Raw genomic sequence first — 14,078 nt, forward strand, 5'->3', positions numbered from 1 at the left:
TGCCCAGTCTCTGTTCTAGGTCAGCCTTCTCAAGGCATCACTTTCATATGTTCCAGGAGTCATGTGGACATTTTTAATGTCCCTTTCCAGTAATCCTCTGTGTTTTGGGGAAAGCCTTGTGGTGCTCATGCAATGCCCACCTTGTTTGGAGGACTGGAGTGTGATGCTCAGAAATACATTTCGCATCTAAACGTTTTGAGGTGAAATCTTTGTGTTCGGGGAGCAGCTGTAGCTTAACAAGAGCTGGGCAGGCTGGCACAGAGCCTGGGCCAGCTCCACCACCCAGCACTGTGGCTGCCTGGCAGGACAAGGCTGAGCTGGAAGAAAGCAATTTATTTAGGATAACAATCCTGATTTTTGTTTGAGCATTTTTATGGCTGCCCAGTGCTCAGCCCTGGCTGAGCTGAGGTCTGGAGGTCATCACTGAGGCGTTGAAGACTGAGGTTGCTGTTGATTTTTGAGTCTCACCTGGTTCCTTGGGTGTTTGGGAGCAAGTGAGGATTGGGATAGCTTCTGGGAAGAGGCAGAAGCTGGACTGTGAGCTGATCTAAGTGCTCTGAAGGGTGAGAGCAGTGCTGCTGTGGCTGTGGTCATCCTCTCTCCTTGCCATGAGTGATGGAGAAACCTGGGGAGCATCTTCACCAAGCCCACATCCTTTTCCTGTTGAAAACAGGAGTTTGGGCTCACTGGCTCTAAATTCACAGCATCCATGTGATGTTTCTTCCTAAATTGCCCATCCCAGGTGTTTACTGAGTGCCTCTGCTGGTGAAAAAAGGGTTGCAGAAATGGGGGTTTGCAAGCTTTCAGACCAGGACTATTTTATCTCCTTGGAGCCATGCTGACAAGCAGAGCTTATCTCAGGTTATTTTTGTGCCCATATTTTCCCAGGGCCTCACGAGCAGCCTCCCTGCTGCACTGGTTACAGCAGGATACCTGGGGTTTATTCTCTGCAAAGGTTGGAAGTGACTTGGGGGCAATGGTGTCCTCTGCATTTAATTATTATTTCTTAAAAGCCCAAGATCAGTGGCTCCCTGTGGAGATATGCAGCCTGAATATTGATGGTCGTAAACCATGCCAGAAGGAAAAATGTGGGCTGCTCGCTGCTGGCAAATGGACTTTAAATCAACAAGCGAAGCAGTGTCGGTTCATAAAACCAGGATTTTTTTAGCCTTGAGGACAGAGGTACTTTAAATCCCAGCCTTTGGGTTCACTGATCTGCTGGAGAACAAACATAAAACTTCACCACGAAGGACCTGACATCAGCACATATTTTTTGTGCCATGAGTATTCAAGGTAGCCCTTTTGGTTTTGCTCACTGCGTGTGACATTTCCCTGTATTGTAACGACCTCAGCGGCAGCAGGAGGGAAAACTTACGGCCCAAACATTGAAGAAGGGAAAATTATTTACTGGGATAACTCATGGAGACGTGGTGGCTGTTTGTGGTGGAAGTGGCAGGTATCTGAGGCTGGAAATGCAAGATGTGCTGGGGGTGTGTGTTCTGTTCCCATCTGTCAGAGCTGGGGCAGTTCTCTGCTGTCCTTGGGGCAGTTTTTTCTTTATCTCTCCCACACCAACCCTCCCTTCAGGAGATCTCTGCTGTCCATGGCCACTGAGTGTCCCTGCAGGGCTGATCCAATCCCAGCATCCCATGGGGAGATGCTCCGCCCAGGGGAGGAGCCAAGCATTCCTACCTGGATCCAATCTGAGCCTGGCCCAGCACAGCAGCCTTTGCCCCCTGCATTGCCAGAGGAGCAGCTTTCTGCTGCCCTGCATGGCCAGAGGGAGCCCAGGCCCATCTGCAGCAGCCCTGGAGCTGCAGAGGAAAACTCCCCCCTTGTGCAGGATCCCTGCTGCAGCAGAGCCACAGCTGGCACTGCAGGAGGGCTGAGCCCCTATGGGATAGGGCTGTGCCACACACAGGGGGCAGGGCATGTTCTGACTCTCAGTGGCTTGTTTTCTGGGTTTTTTTTCGTACTATTGTCTTTGTAATTTTTAGTTTTCATAGTACAGCGCTGTAATTCCAATTTCCATACCTTTTCCTGAGAGCCCCTTAATTTCAAAATTATAATAATTCAGAGGGAGGGGGTTTGCACTTTCCATTTCAGAGGAGGCTCCTGCCTTCCTTAGACACCTGTCTGCTAGACACAGGAGAGTTGTTGGAGTGGGAGGGCTCATTCCTTGTCAGGCGTGGCAGGCTCCACTGCTGATGGATGGAGTTCTCTTTGCCTTTTTCCAGCTTACACCAGGTTTTAATTGACACTGAGCCTCTTTACAGGGCTCTCTTTTCGTGTTCACACAACGTGTTCCTTAGATGAGTTCAATGGAGCTGTTCAGCTAGGATGATGTTGATCCAGCTCAGCCCCAGCTCCCCGGGCCTGCACAGCCCTGGCTGCTGCTCCTTGCTGGAAGTCCACTCACCTGAATCTCAGAATCACTGAGGCTGGAAAACCTCTGATATCATTGAATCCAACCATTAACCCAGCACTGCCAAGCCCATCACTAAACCCTGTCCCTAAGAACCACATCTGGGTATTTTTGGGATACTTCAGGGATGATGATTCCACTGCTTCTCTGGACAGGCTGTTCCAATGCCTGGCCTCACTTTCAGTGAAGAAATTTTTCCTGTTATCTAATCTAAACTTCCCCAGGTGCACCTTAAGTCTGTTTTGTCTTGTCCTGTCACTTGTTCCTTGGGAGGAAAAACTGATCCCCACCATTGTGGATGGGCTGGATCAGGAGATCCACATGTCCTGTGTGTTTTTCATTGCTCTGCTCCAAACTCACAAACTTCCTCAGCCATCCTCAGTTTTACCTTCTTTTCTCTGTATTTTTATTCTTTTACTCATTTTTTTTAGCACAGCTTCCTACTGCAGGACCAATTATCACAGCAGAGGATTTTCAAACACAGCACATCTAAAATAAGAAAAAAAACATTTTTTGCCAGTCTATTTAATATTTTTCCTGCATAAAATGCACAGGTGGATCCGTGTTTAACAGCACACTTCAAAAAATGGCAGAATATGTATAAAACACTGATTTAAATAGGTTTTCAATCAAACCTCCTGGAAGGCAGTGACTTCTTTGCCTGTTAAATGCTGCACCAGGCATTCCTGTGTTTCATCCTGGAGCTAAGTTCAATCTGCTGGGTATGGATTTCTCTTTGAGCACCTCTGAGTGTCACCACTGGGACACTGTGGTATTTTCTGAGACCCCTGTTGAAGGGAGGAATGATGAATCTGACTCCATGTTTTTAGAAGGCTAATTTATTATTTTATTATATTATTATATTAAAGAATAGTATACTAAACTATACTGAAGAATAGAGAAAGGATCTAGACAGAAGGCTAAAAGATACTATGGAAAAACTCGTGACTCTCTCCTCAGTCTGACACAGCTTGGCCATAATTGGCCATTAAATAAAAACAATTCACATGCTGGATAAACAATCTCCAACCACATTCCAAAGCAGCAAAACACAGGAGAAGCAAATGAGATAATATTGTTTTCCCTTTTCTCTGAGGCTTCTCAGCTTTCCAGGAGAGAAATCCTGGGCAAAGGGATTTTTCAGAAAATATGACAGTCACAGGAGACATCAAGTTCTCAGGGTTGATTTGGTTTCTTTCCCAGGTTCCAGCCAGCAGCTGGGTTGATGGAGAGGATCCAGGCCATTGCTCAGAACGTGTCGGACATTGCAATAAAGGTGGATCAGATTCTCCGGAACAGCCTCCTGAATGGGAAAGGTCAGTGGTCCCCGTGCCCCAAACCCCCTGTGTGTTGTGCTGTGCCTATGGGAAGGTCCAACCATGACAAATTTGGTAAAAATCCCAGAAATGGAGGCTGATCTTGAGGCTGCCTTCCTTGGGAAACTCGTGCGTGACAAATCTGAATGGCTGTCAGGAACAAATGATGAAGAATTAAATGCAAAATTAAAGATGAGGAGCAGCGCACAAGCACCTGGATAGAAAAATTTGGTGGTTTGGATCCAAATTCACAGGGGCTGGGATTTAGCACCAGGAGAGACATTCCCACCCCCCTGTGGCACTGCTGAGAGGGCAGCTGGGCTCTGCAGATGTTTCCTCACATGCCTGCATGGTTATTGGGGTTTAGGCTGAAGATCCTTCCACTGCCTCTTGCACCTCATGCTTTTCAATTATGGGCAAAGAAGGGCTTAGAGGAGGGCTGGTGGCTTTTATTGGCCCAGCCATGGAGGGAGAAAAGATCCTGATGCCATTTTAACCATTTTATGGGTTATTCTGGAACTCACCCTGGGGGATGAGTCTTCTTTCAGCAGCTCAGCAGGACAGTTTTTATTGCAAGTTTACAGCATAAAAGGCTGTCAAGTGCTTCCCTAGATCCTGCAGCCTGCTTACAAGAGCGGGGATGGGTGGAATTTGGGGTCTGGACCAGGCAGAGGGTGCAGGGAAGTGCTGGAAATGCACCTGCTGAGATTTAGGCAAAGAGAACATTCCCTGCATTGAAGCAGGGTGGTTTTCTCTGTTTCTTTCCTGTTTTGGGAAGGGTGCTGAAGATGCTTCACATCTTGATGTCCTGCTCCATCCAGTGGGATGGGGCTGTCTGCCAGCCCAGCTATGGCACCAGTGAACATGCTTGGGGGCTCCCATCCCATCCCATCCCATCCCATCCCATCCCATCCCATCCCATCCCATCCCATCCCATCCCATCCCATCCCATCCCATCCCATTCTCCTCACAGCATTTCTTGCTGCTCCTCTGTCACACTCCAGCTCTCCCCATGCCCAAATTGTCTCTCTGCAGGGATGGAAGGCAGGAGGGATCAGTGTGAGGTGCCCAGGGACCCCAAGTACCCCGACTGTGCTGGGAAGGTGGAGGTGAGTTGGGGTCCCTTGTCTGGGAGAGGGTCTCCAGCTGGGATGGAAGGGCCCAAAGCAGTGACCCTGGGGGTTAAACTGGGAAGGGCAGTGGTGAATGGGATGATTTCCAGGACAAAATGTTTGTTAATATTGGAAAGGTGCAGCCCATTGAAGGAGGACGAGCAGAGTCAAAGGTGTGGAAAGCAAAGCAGGGCTGTGCTTTGAAGAGAAAACACGAGGGAGGTGTCCAATCTTCTCTGGCAGCTTTGCTACAGAAATGGGATTGTTTTGCCCCAGTAATACCCTCCCCAAATGTGCCTTTAGCTGGAGTGATAGAAAGCCCTGAAGCCAGAGGCTGTGGCAGAATCATCTGTGGGCCTACCTCTGCCTACAGCCCTCCCTGCCTGCAGTCTGTGTGTTCAATGCCAGAAGCACAGCGAGGAGGAAGCTCTGCCACATCACCTCTGAATCTCTGGAGCATTCCCTGGTGAATAAGCCCAGCAGTGCCCAGAACAGCACCTCGTTCAGGTGGCCAGAACCTCCACCTCAATCCGTCCTGCCTGGCCCAGCCTGCTCCTCATACTGGAATGCAGCCTGGCACTTGGCCCAGAGCATGATGGCTTTGTCAGAGAGCATATTTACATCAACTAATTAAAAGCATTGCCCTTTTCCCTCCTCTTGCCAACCTGCTTCAAGCTCAGGCTTCTGCAGGGCCCAGTCTCCCTGGAAAGATGTTGAAGGGTACAAGAAAATGACGTGGGGGGTACAAAAAAATATTGTGGATTTTTCACTTCCAGGGGTGTTAGCCATTCTTTCCTTCCACGATTTGAGTAAATTCAGGATGTAATGCAATTGTGGAAGGCTGTAATCCCATCTCCCCTCCTGGTGATTGCTGTGCTTTACAGATTGGGCACAGCAACCTGTCCCTGAGCAGATTTGTTTTTGTAGTTGAATTAGGAAGAGGCTGGCAAGAGCCATTGTGGGGGATGATAAATCACTGCTCTGGTCCCTGGTTATTCTCCTCTGTGTGAAATCATCCCTGGGGACTGCTGGCAGATCTGTCTGCTGCCCTGCTGCTCCAGGGGCGATGAGATCAGCAGCTCCCCAGCAAAGCCAGCCACAAGAAATCCCTGTGGTGCATCATTTCCTGGGGATTAATGGCTGTGCCCCCAGGGAAGGCTGGAACCAGTGCTGGAAACCCAGGGAGCCCCAGCAAACCTCCCTGGCTCTTCCTCTGCCCCAAATTCCCTGGAGACCCTGAGTGGGTGAACACCAGTCCTGTGGCACTGGGGCTGGGTTTGCAGCCCTTTTCCACCCTTTGCCCTTCATTTTTATCTGCCAGACAGAGAAAAGGGATGGAGAACAGAGGTTTTCCACAGCAGGGGCAGCTGGCAGGGCTGGCACACCTCCTCCATGGGCCTCACGTGTTTCTGTGCCGCTTGCAGTGGATGAGGGCCCGCTGGACCTCTGACCCCTGCTATGCTTTCTTTGGTGTGGATGGCACCGAGTGCTCCTTCCTCATCTACCTCAGTGAGGTCGAGTGGTTCTGTCCCCCCCTGCCCTGGAGGAACCACACGGTGGCCGTGCCCTCACCACCGCCACCGCCACGCGTGCAGGTAAGGTGGGCCCAGCCCGGCCTCTGCTGGGCCAGGGGCTTTGTGGGGAGGCATCAGTGGAAATAAACACTCCGGTTCAGCAGGGCCATGATGCCTGATGTGGGTTTTCACAGATTCACAGGGTGGTTGGGGTTGGAAGGGGTCTCTGTGGGCAGGGAACCTTGCAGTAGAACAGGTTGTTCCAAGGCCTGCCCAACCCGGCCTTGAGTGTTTCAAGGGATGGAGCACCCACCACCTCTCTTTGCAACCTGTGCCAGTGTTTTACCACCCTCACCATGAAAAGTTTCCTCTTTATATCTATTCTGAGTCAGCTCTCTTAGTTAAAAGCCATCACTCCTTGTCCTGTTGTAACAGGGCCTTATTGAGAAGGATGAAAGTTTGACAAGAAAGTCTCACGGATATGTGTGCTTAGCAGAAAGATTTTTAAATGTAGAGTCTGATGAAGGAATAGAGATGGAAGCAAGTTTTGATACAGAAGAAAAGAATTGCTGAGCCAGTCTCACTGGATAACCAAGGAGGCAAAGGGTGTGTTGGTTAGAAGGGGTTTTTATGACTTAGAGCAAAGGATAAACCCACTTCAAACAAGAAGATGTTTTTACCAAGCAGAAAGATAACACAGGCAAACAAGGCAGCAAAGTTGTAAGTAGAAAAAAGGTTTCAGAATTTTCCACTGCAAGAAAACTGAAAAACAATTTCTAGCTTAAACTGTAATGTACTAACTTTTAGTGATTGGAGAACAGTAACATGAACATGGTAATTATAGTAGTTATGATAGGCTATAGATACAAGTTGAGGTATAGATTGTATAATATACTGTATTAAGTTGCTCAGCAAAGAAAAGTCTAGACTGCAATGTAACCAAAACCAAAGGGTCTCCAGGCCTGCCTGCAGCTGGAGCTGACAGCTGTAGGCACAGCTCTGTCACACACAACCCTGGACTGCTGTGACATCTTGGATACAATAAACTGCATTTTGGAGAGCCCCTGGAGTCCTGCATCCCTCATTTCGGCTCTTTCAGGCCCTGCTACAAATTCTGTCCCTGTCTTTTTATAAGTCCCTATAAGTACAGAAAGGTTGCAAGAAGATGTGTCTGGAGCCTTCTCTTATCCAGGCTGAACACCCCCAGCTCCCTCAGGCTCTCTCCACAGCAGAGATGCTTCATCCCTCTGATCCACTCCAACACATTCATGCCTTTCCTCTCCTGAGGAATCTGGGTTCTCATGAGGAACCCTGTGTTCAGTGGGATCCCTCTGGGATTTGGGGCATTAAGTGGAGGAGCTGCCACGGCTCCAGGGGAGCAGGAAGGGCTCAGATCAACTCTGCTGAGATGGACAAACCTCCCCCAGGCCACGGGGCAGCCCAGGGGCTCCTCTGGCTCCTCTTTCCCTACACTCACTGTGCAGAGTGTGCTCCTTCCCTAGGCAGCATTCCGGAGAGACCTGGCTCGCCTGCTGGAGCTCATTGGCACAGGCAAGGAGTCCCTGAGCTTCATGAAGAAGAGGATCCGGCACCTGGCCCAGCAGTGGCTGCGGGCGGCGCGGCGCCTCGAGCAGAGGCTGGCGGGACGGCAGCGGGACCAGAAACACGTACGGGGACACTCGGGGCAGCTGAACCCAGCTGGGAGGGAAATTCATTTATGGGAGCATGTGGGTATTGTGTTTACAGGGTGCCCTGATGAAGGGAGGAATGATGGATCTGACTCCATGGTCTCAGAAGGCCAATTTATTATTTTATGATACTATAATATATTAAAGAATACTAAACTCTACCATACTAAAGAATACAGAAAGGATACTTACAGAAGGCTAAAAAGATAATGAAAACTCATGACTCTCTCCAGAGTCCTGACACAGCTTGGCCCTGATTGGCCAAAGAGTCAAAACAACTCACACCAGAATCCAATGAAACAATCACCTGTGGGTAAACAATCTCCAAACACATTCCAAGTAAACACTATATACTATACTATACTAAAGAATACAGAAAAAATACTTTTTAAGTGTAAAGATATAGTATATCTTTTTAGTATAAGATATACTAAAAAAATAATAATGAAAACTTGTGACTCTCTTCAGAGTCCTGGCACAGCTTGGCCCTGACTGGGCAATGAGTGAAAATAACTCAGCAGAGTCCAATGAAACAATCACCTGTGGGTAAACAATCTCCAAACACATTCCACATGAGTACAACACAGGAGAAGCAAATGAGATAAGAATTGTTTTCCTTTTCTCTGAGGCTTCTCAGCTTTCCAGAAGAAAAATCCTGGGCAAAGGGACAATGGCATTTGGGCATTTCCAGAGAATGTGAATGCCACATGTGGGTCTGTAGGGTTGGTCTCTTGTCCATGGGCATGGCTTCACAGGCATTTGGGATGTGGCAGGACTGGCGTTGCTGAGCAGTGGGGTGAATTTTGGAAATGGGTCCTGGTGGGTGGAGATGGTGTCTGGCTGCCATTGGAGTGTGACAGGTCTCCTCTGAGGATAAGCTGAGGTTCTTGGCCCTCCTGTTGGCGTTTCTGTTGTGCCTTTGGCCCCTGTGTGCTGGGAAATTCAGCTCCAGCCCATGGTTCAGACTGTGATGTACATGGAGAGCACAAGCCAGGCCCCAGGACATAGAATGGCAGTCAAAGGGCCAAGCTCTGGCCATTGGGTCTGTGCTAATTGGACACGGCTCATTTGTCTGCACACCTGACTGAGCTCCCTGAGTAATGACAGCCTGCAAAGGAGCTGGAGGGAATCAGGGACCATAAGTCACTCTGGGCTGGAAAACCCAGATGGTTCCTTTCCCCAGTGCTAACCCCTCTCCTTGTCTCTGCAGATCCTTGTCCATATTGGCTTCCTGACAGAGGAGTCAGGGGACGTTTTCAGCCCACGGGTGCTGAAGGGAGGCCCTCTGGGTGAGATGGTGCAGTGGGCTGACATCCTGGCTGCCCTCTTCATGCTGGGACACAGCCTGAGGGTCACAGTCTCCCTGAAGGAGCTGCAGAGGTGAGTGCTGGATGGCATCAAGGTCTTAGGTGGAAGCGGCAGGTCTGAGAAGGCTGGGGGAGGCTCTTTGCCCACCTGCATCTCAGACAGTGCTGGTGCTGTGCTGCACCACCAGTGTGGTGGCTAGGAGAGATCCCATCCTTCTGCATCCCTGGAAAGTGGGAAAGACTGATGGTGATGCTTTGCATGGAGCTGATGTGGACATATCTGGAGCAGGGCTCTGCCCTGTGGCTTCAGTGCTTGATCTGAGCAGAATGGTTCCTGCTGCCAGCACACAGCATCACCTGTGTCCCCTGACACCTGCCTGGAGCTGGCCATGGGAAAGCTCCCTTTGCCAGCCCATTCCCCAGGGATGTTCCCTGCTGGGCTGGTGGCCAGGTGGCTGCAGGATGCAGCTGTCCTGTGGGTCACTGGCTCTTCCCACCATGCATGGCTGCACTCAGCCCCTGGGGCTTTGCTGGTGGTTGAGCAGTCCTTCCCTTCCCTTCCCTTCCCTTCCCTTCCCTTCCCTTCCCTTCCCTTCCCTTCCCTTCCCTTCCCTTCCCTTCCCTTCCCTTCCCTTCCCTTCCCTTCCCTTCCCTTCCCTTCCCTTCCCTTCCCTTCCCTTCCCTTCCCTTCCCTTCCCTTCCCTTCCCTTCCCTTCCCTTCCCTTCCCTTCCCTTCCCCCTCAGGAGGTGCTGGGGGTGACTTGGGGACCTGTGGGGGGATTTGCTGCTGCTGGAGGCACTTCCCACAAAGGGATTGTCTCTTTCTGACATGGGGCAACACAAGATGGCAGTCTCCAAGAGAAACCAATATTAGATGGAAAAAGAGGGAGAAGCTAAGAGTGGGCCCTGTTCCTCTCTGCTGATGTTCCTCTCTGTTATTACTGGGCTGACACTGCTGCCTTCTGTCACCTCATAATGTTTGTTCTCCTCCTGATCAGAGGGCAAGAACCAAGGAAATTGCAAATTAGATGGGTTATAAATCAAGAAGAGCCTGGAGCTGCCTCGGGGACTGGGCAGGCTTTAGGAGATGCTAAGCCAGCATCAGCCACATAATGAGCCATGCTGAAAAGGGAGTGAAAAAAACCCAACAATCCTGGAGAAAACAACAAAACCCCCAACCCAGCTCTTGCAGCATTCAGAATTAATGGATGAAATTAGCTCCTAACTAATTAACTTTAAAAAAATCCCGGTCCTAATGCAAGAGGCAGCATCTCCTCCAAGAGGCAGGAGTGACATGCTAAATAATACCCGTGTAGTCAAGGATGAAAGGAGTTAATGGCTGGGAGGGCTGTGTTGTTGCTGTTGTGTGGTTCTTGTTTGTGTTTTATAATGACAAACCTCATGGTGGTTGTTTAGGGAGGCGGGGAGCTTTTGCAGCACCCGTTTCCCTCTGTGAGTGACTCTGGTGAGAGCTGCCCTGCTGCCTGGAGTATTTTGCCTTTGCCAGAATCCTGGGAGCTTCCCCGTCACCTCTCAGTGATGAGAGCTCCTCCTCTGATGCAGATTTGGATGTGTCCCTTGGGACTCCTGGGAATGACAGCTCTGTCTCTTCCCCTGGGTAGCTGAGATGGGAAGCGAGTGAGCTGGGCTGGGGCTGCACATCTTGCTCTTCTCAGTGTCCCAGAAACTGTCCCCACCTCCCCAAACACATGTCCTGTGCCTGCCTTTGGTGATGTGTTAAATGCTGGACACCCACACTGAGTGCTCACTTTCATGTTGATGGTGTTACGAAAATTAATCCACAAACACCACAGGTTTATGTGCAAAAAAGGAGACAGAGGAGTTCTTTTACTTTATTCAAATAAAGGGAGGGGCCATGGGGCATTCCCCTGGGATCTCAGATTTTTGGAGGACACAGCCTCCCTTTTTACCCCAATTTCCCACATTTCTCTTCTCTCTTTCCCCATTGGCTGAGGTACTTGAGAGGTTCAGACTTCCCAGAACACCTGATACCAGAGATTCCCCTCTAATGTACAACTCTCCCTCTTAATTTTTAATTCTTACAGAATTTAGGGGTTTTTCTTCCCCATTGTTTCTTTCATCTTTCAACATCTAATTTCATTTATCAGCAAACCTGCAGTTTATTTGTAAAGGCAAATATATTTTTCCATTCATCAATCAATGAAATCCTTCCCATTGTTTCTTTGATCTCCCAGTGTTGCTTTTAGCTACCAGCAGACCCACAGCTTGTTTGTAAAGACAAATCCACTATTCCTCTCAGTGGGCTGGGGTCAGTGCAGGCAGGAGCTGGGATGTAACCACATCCCTCTGTCCCTTTGGAGACCAAGCCCAGTGCTTGGAGTGCCACCAGTGGCACCTTTGTGCAGCCCCTCAGGGGATGGGTTAATGTGGGTGTCACAGGGGGGCAGAGGAATGAACAGTGCCAGCAATCCTGGTGCTGGATCCTGCAGATCTGTCAGTGACATCTCTGCTGCTGGGCTGCTGCCTCTGAGGAGAGCTGGGAAAAGCTTTTGTGACCAGGAGCGAGTGGGAGGCTTAGCAGAACATGAGTAATTAGTCCTGAGGTGTGCTAAGAGTTAATCTCGGGCTCTTCCTTACAGCCTGGAGGTGTTTTACCTGCAGCCACAGCCTTGGGCAGGGGTTGCAGAGAGCCAGGGATGCACAAAGGGCTGGAGCTGGGCTGGGGGATGCAGCAAAGCCAAATCCCTGTCCCTGGGGAAGTGGCAACCCAGGCACTCTGATTCTTTGTCCCTGCTGTCCCCTGCACCCCCTTGAAGCAGCAAAGCTTTGCTCTTCTGTAGACTGAGCCTGAATCTGTCCTCTCCCATCCTGGCTGTCTCTTGCTGACCTTGAGCAGTGTTGGGATGGGTTTGGGGATATTTTGCCTGAGCAGTGTAGGGGTGGGTTTGGGGATATTTTGCTTGTGCAGTGTTAAGGTGGGTTTGGGGATATTTTGCTCCAGGAGTGTGAAATGTTGACACCATCCTTGTGTATTTTTCTTTGGCAAATCCTGCTCTTTTCATGGCTGGGAGCTGTGGCTGCTCCAGCCCAGCAAAGCCTTCACTGGAGTACATAAATTATTCAGCACAGATTAACCTCTCTCCTGGTTTGGATTTTTTTTTTTTTTTTTGTCTCTTCAAATTTCTGAGCTGATTTTTCTGCTTGTATTGATCATTGGCAAGGGATCACTGGAAGATTTGCCTGCATACACTTCAGCCAGTGGTTATCAGAGCTGTTCATGATTAGCATCTGTATTGATTGCAATGCAGCAGTGCCTGGAGTGGTCTGGAGTGGGTCAGGAATGCTGAGGATCAAGAAAATGAAGGAGGAGAAGTAAGGCCCTGGTCAAAAAAGCTGGTGATGGAGGGCTGGGGGTGAAAACATGTTGTGAGTGTGACACCCATGTGTGTGCTGGGCACCTCTCCCTGCCCAGCAGTGAGGGCCAGAGGTGTCAAATGCTTCTTCCTCTGGTTCAGGGACCGATGCTAATCTGGAACAAAGATAAGGAGCTCAGGGAATCTGCAGACTTCATCCTCAGCTCAGCTCAGCACTGTCCAAATGTCCCTGTGGGGTCTGAGATCACAGATTGGTTTTTCAGGGCCAGTTTATTTGGGTTATCTTTTACCCACTACAGACTTTAAAGATCTGTGAATTCCACTGCGAGTCCTACCCAGGGGCTATTTTTTCTCCTGTAGTTGAGCTAAGTGCAGGTGTTTATTCTCCTTTGAACTCACAGTGAATTTGTGAGCTGCTTCTGGTGCCTCTGGAGAGGTAAAGGGTGAATCACAGGGTTATATGTTCCCTCCCAACCCAAACCATTCTGTATTTCTGTGTGCATCTTCCCAGAAGGAAAACGAACTGCTGAGCTGGAGCAGGGAGCCAGGAGCTGTTTTCTCTCTGAGATTTGTGCTGGGTGGGTAGCCAGCAGCATTTTGAGCCTTGTCTTGAAGCAGGGAGGGAAGAAGCAGAACCCCAAATCTGAACAGCAACACTTGATTCATGCTGAAGATCCCTGGTGCTGTGTTGGTAGCCCAAAAGTGCTTTCAGGGAGGTGAGAATCCAGGCCAGTGTTGGTGTTGCTTGCTAGGGGAGGAGTGGGAAGTGCCTGAAAGCTCTGAGCTGGGTTGTTAATGAGGCAGCTCATGAGTAGATGGTGGAAAATTACAAGCAGCACTTTGGAGCAATGGCTGTGCCCGCAAAAAAAGCTTTAATAAACCCGTGCCCTGGGGTCAGGCAGGAAGGATCCTCTCAGCCTTTTTCCCTGGGAGGAGCAGCACAAGGGGCACTCCTGGATGCTGCATCTCCTACCCTCATCCTTGAGCCATGGGAGTGGTCATCTTGGCATGTCCAGCTGCTTTTCTGGAGCTAAGGAAGAGGCTGGGGGAGAAGGGGCTGCAGAGCTGTGAGCTGCTGGGGAGTTCAGAAAAGCACTGAAAGGTGATTTTCTCAATGGTCCCCTCGAAATTAACTGCTCATAAAGCAGGACAGAAAGTCGAAGAAAATGGGATTTGATGCCTCTTGGGGTCAGGGCTTTACAAAGCGTTCCTGGAGCTTAATTGCTCCTGTGTCAAGTTCTGGACCCTTAATTCTAGTCCTGGCAAAGCGCTGGGTTTGCAGCACGTGCCTGTACCCGGTGCTGGCAGCCCTTTCCTGCTGTGGCCAGCATGCTGGGTGCTGAGCCACCCTCCCTGTGCT

The 14,078-nt window shown here is 49.9% G+C and overlaps 1 protein-coding gene across 1 annotated transcript in view; it reads left to right on the plus strand.

Moving 5' to 3' along the window:
• Positions 1-14,078, plus strand: part of MGAT5B (alpha-1,6-mannosylglycoprotein 6-beta-N-acetylglucosaminyltransferase B) — an 80,357-nt gene that overhangs the window by 40,410 nt on the left and 25,869 nt on the right. The window contains exons 4-8 of the mRNA XM_074554786.1: positions 3,629-3,741; positions 4,777-4,850; positions 6,278-6,448; positions 7,870-8,034; positions 9,266-9,435. Coding sequence (XP_074410887.1) covers positions 3,629-3,741; positions 4,777-4,850; positions 6,278-6,448; positions 7,870-8,034; positions 9,266-9,435 — 693 coding nt within the window. The remainder of the gene's footprint in view (positions 1-3,628; positions 3,742-4,776; positions 4,851-6,277; positions 6,449-7,869; positions 8,035-9,265; positions 9,436-14,078) is intronic.

Source organism: Zonotrichia albicollis, chromosome 19 (genome assembly GCF_047830755.1).
Source record: "Zonotrichia albicollis isolate bZonAlb1 chromosome 19, bZonAlb1.hap1, whole genome shotgun sequence".
NCBI classification, from domain to species: Eukaryota; Metazoa; Chordata; class Aves; order Passeriformes; family Passerellidae; genus Zonotrichia; species Zonotrichia albicollis.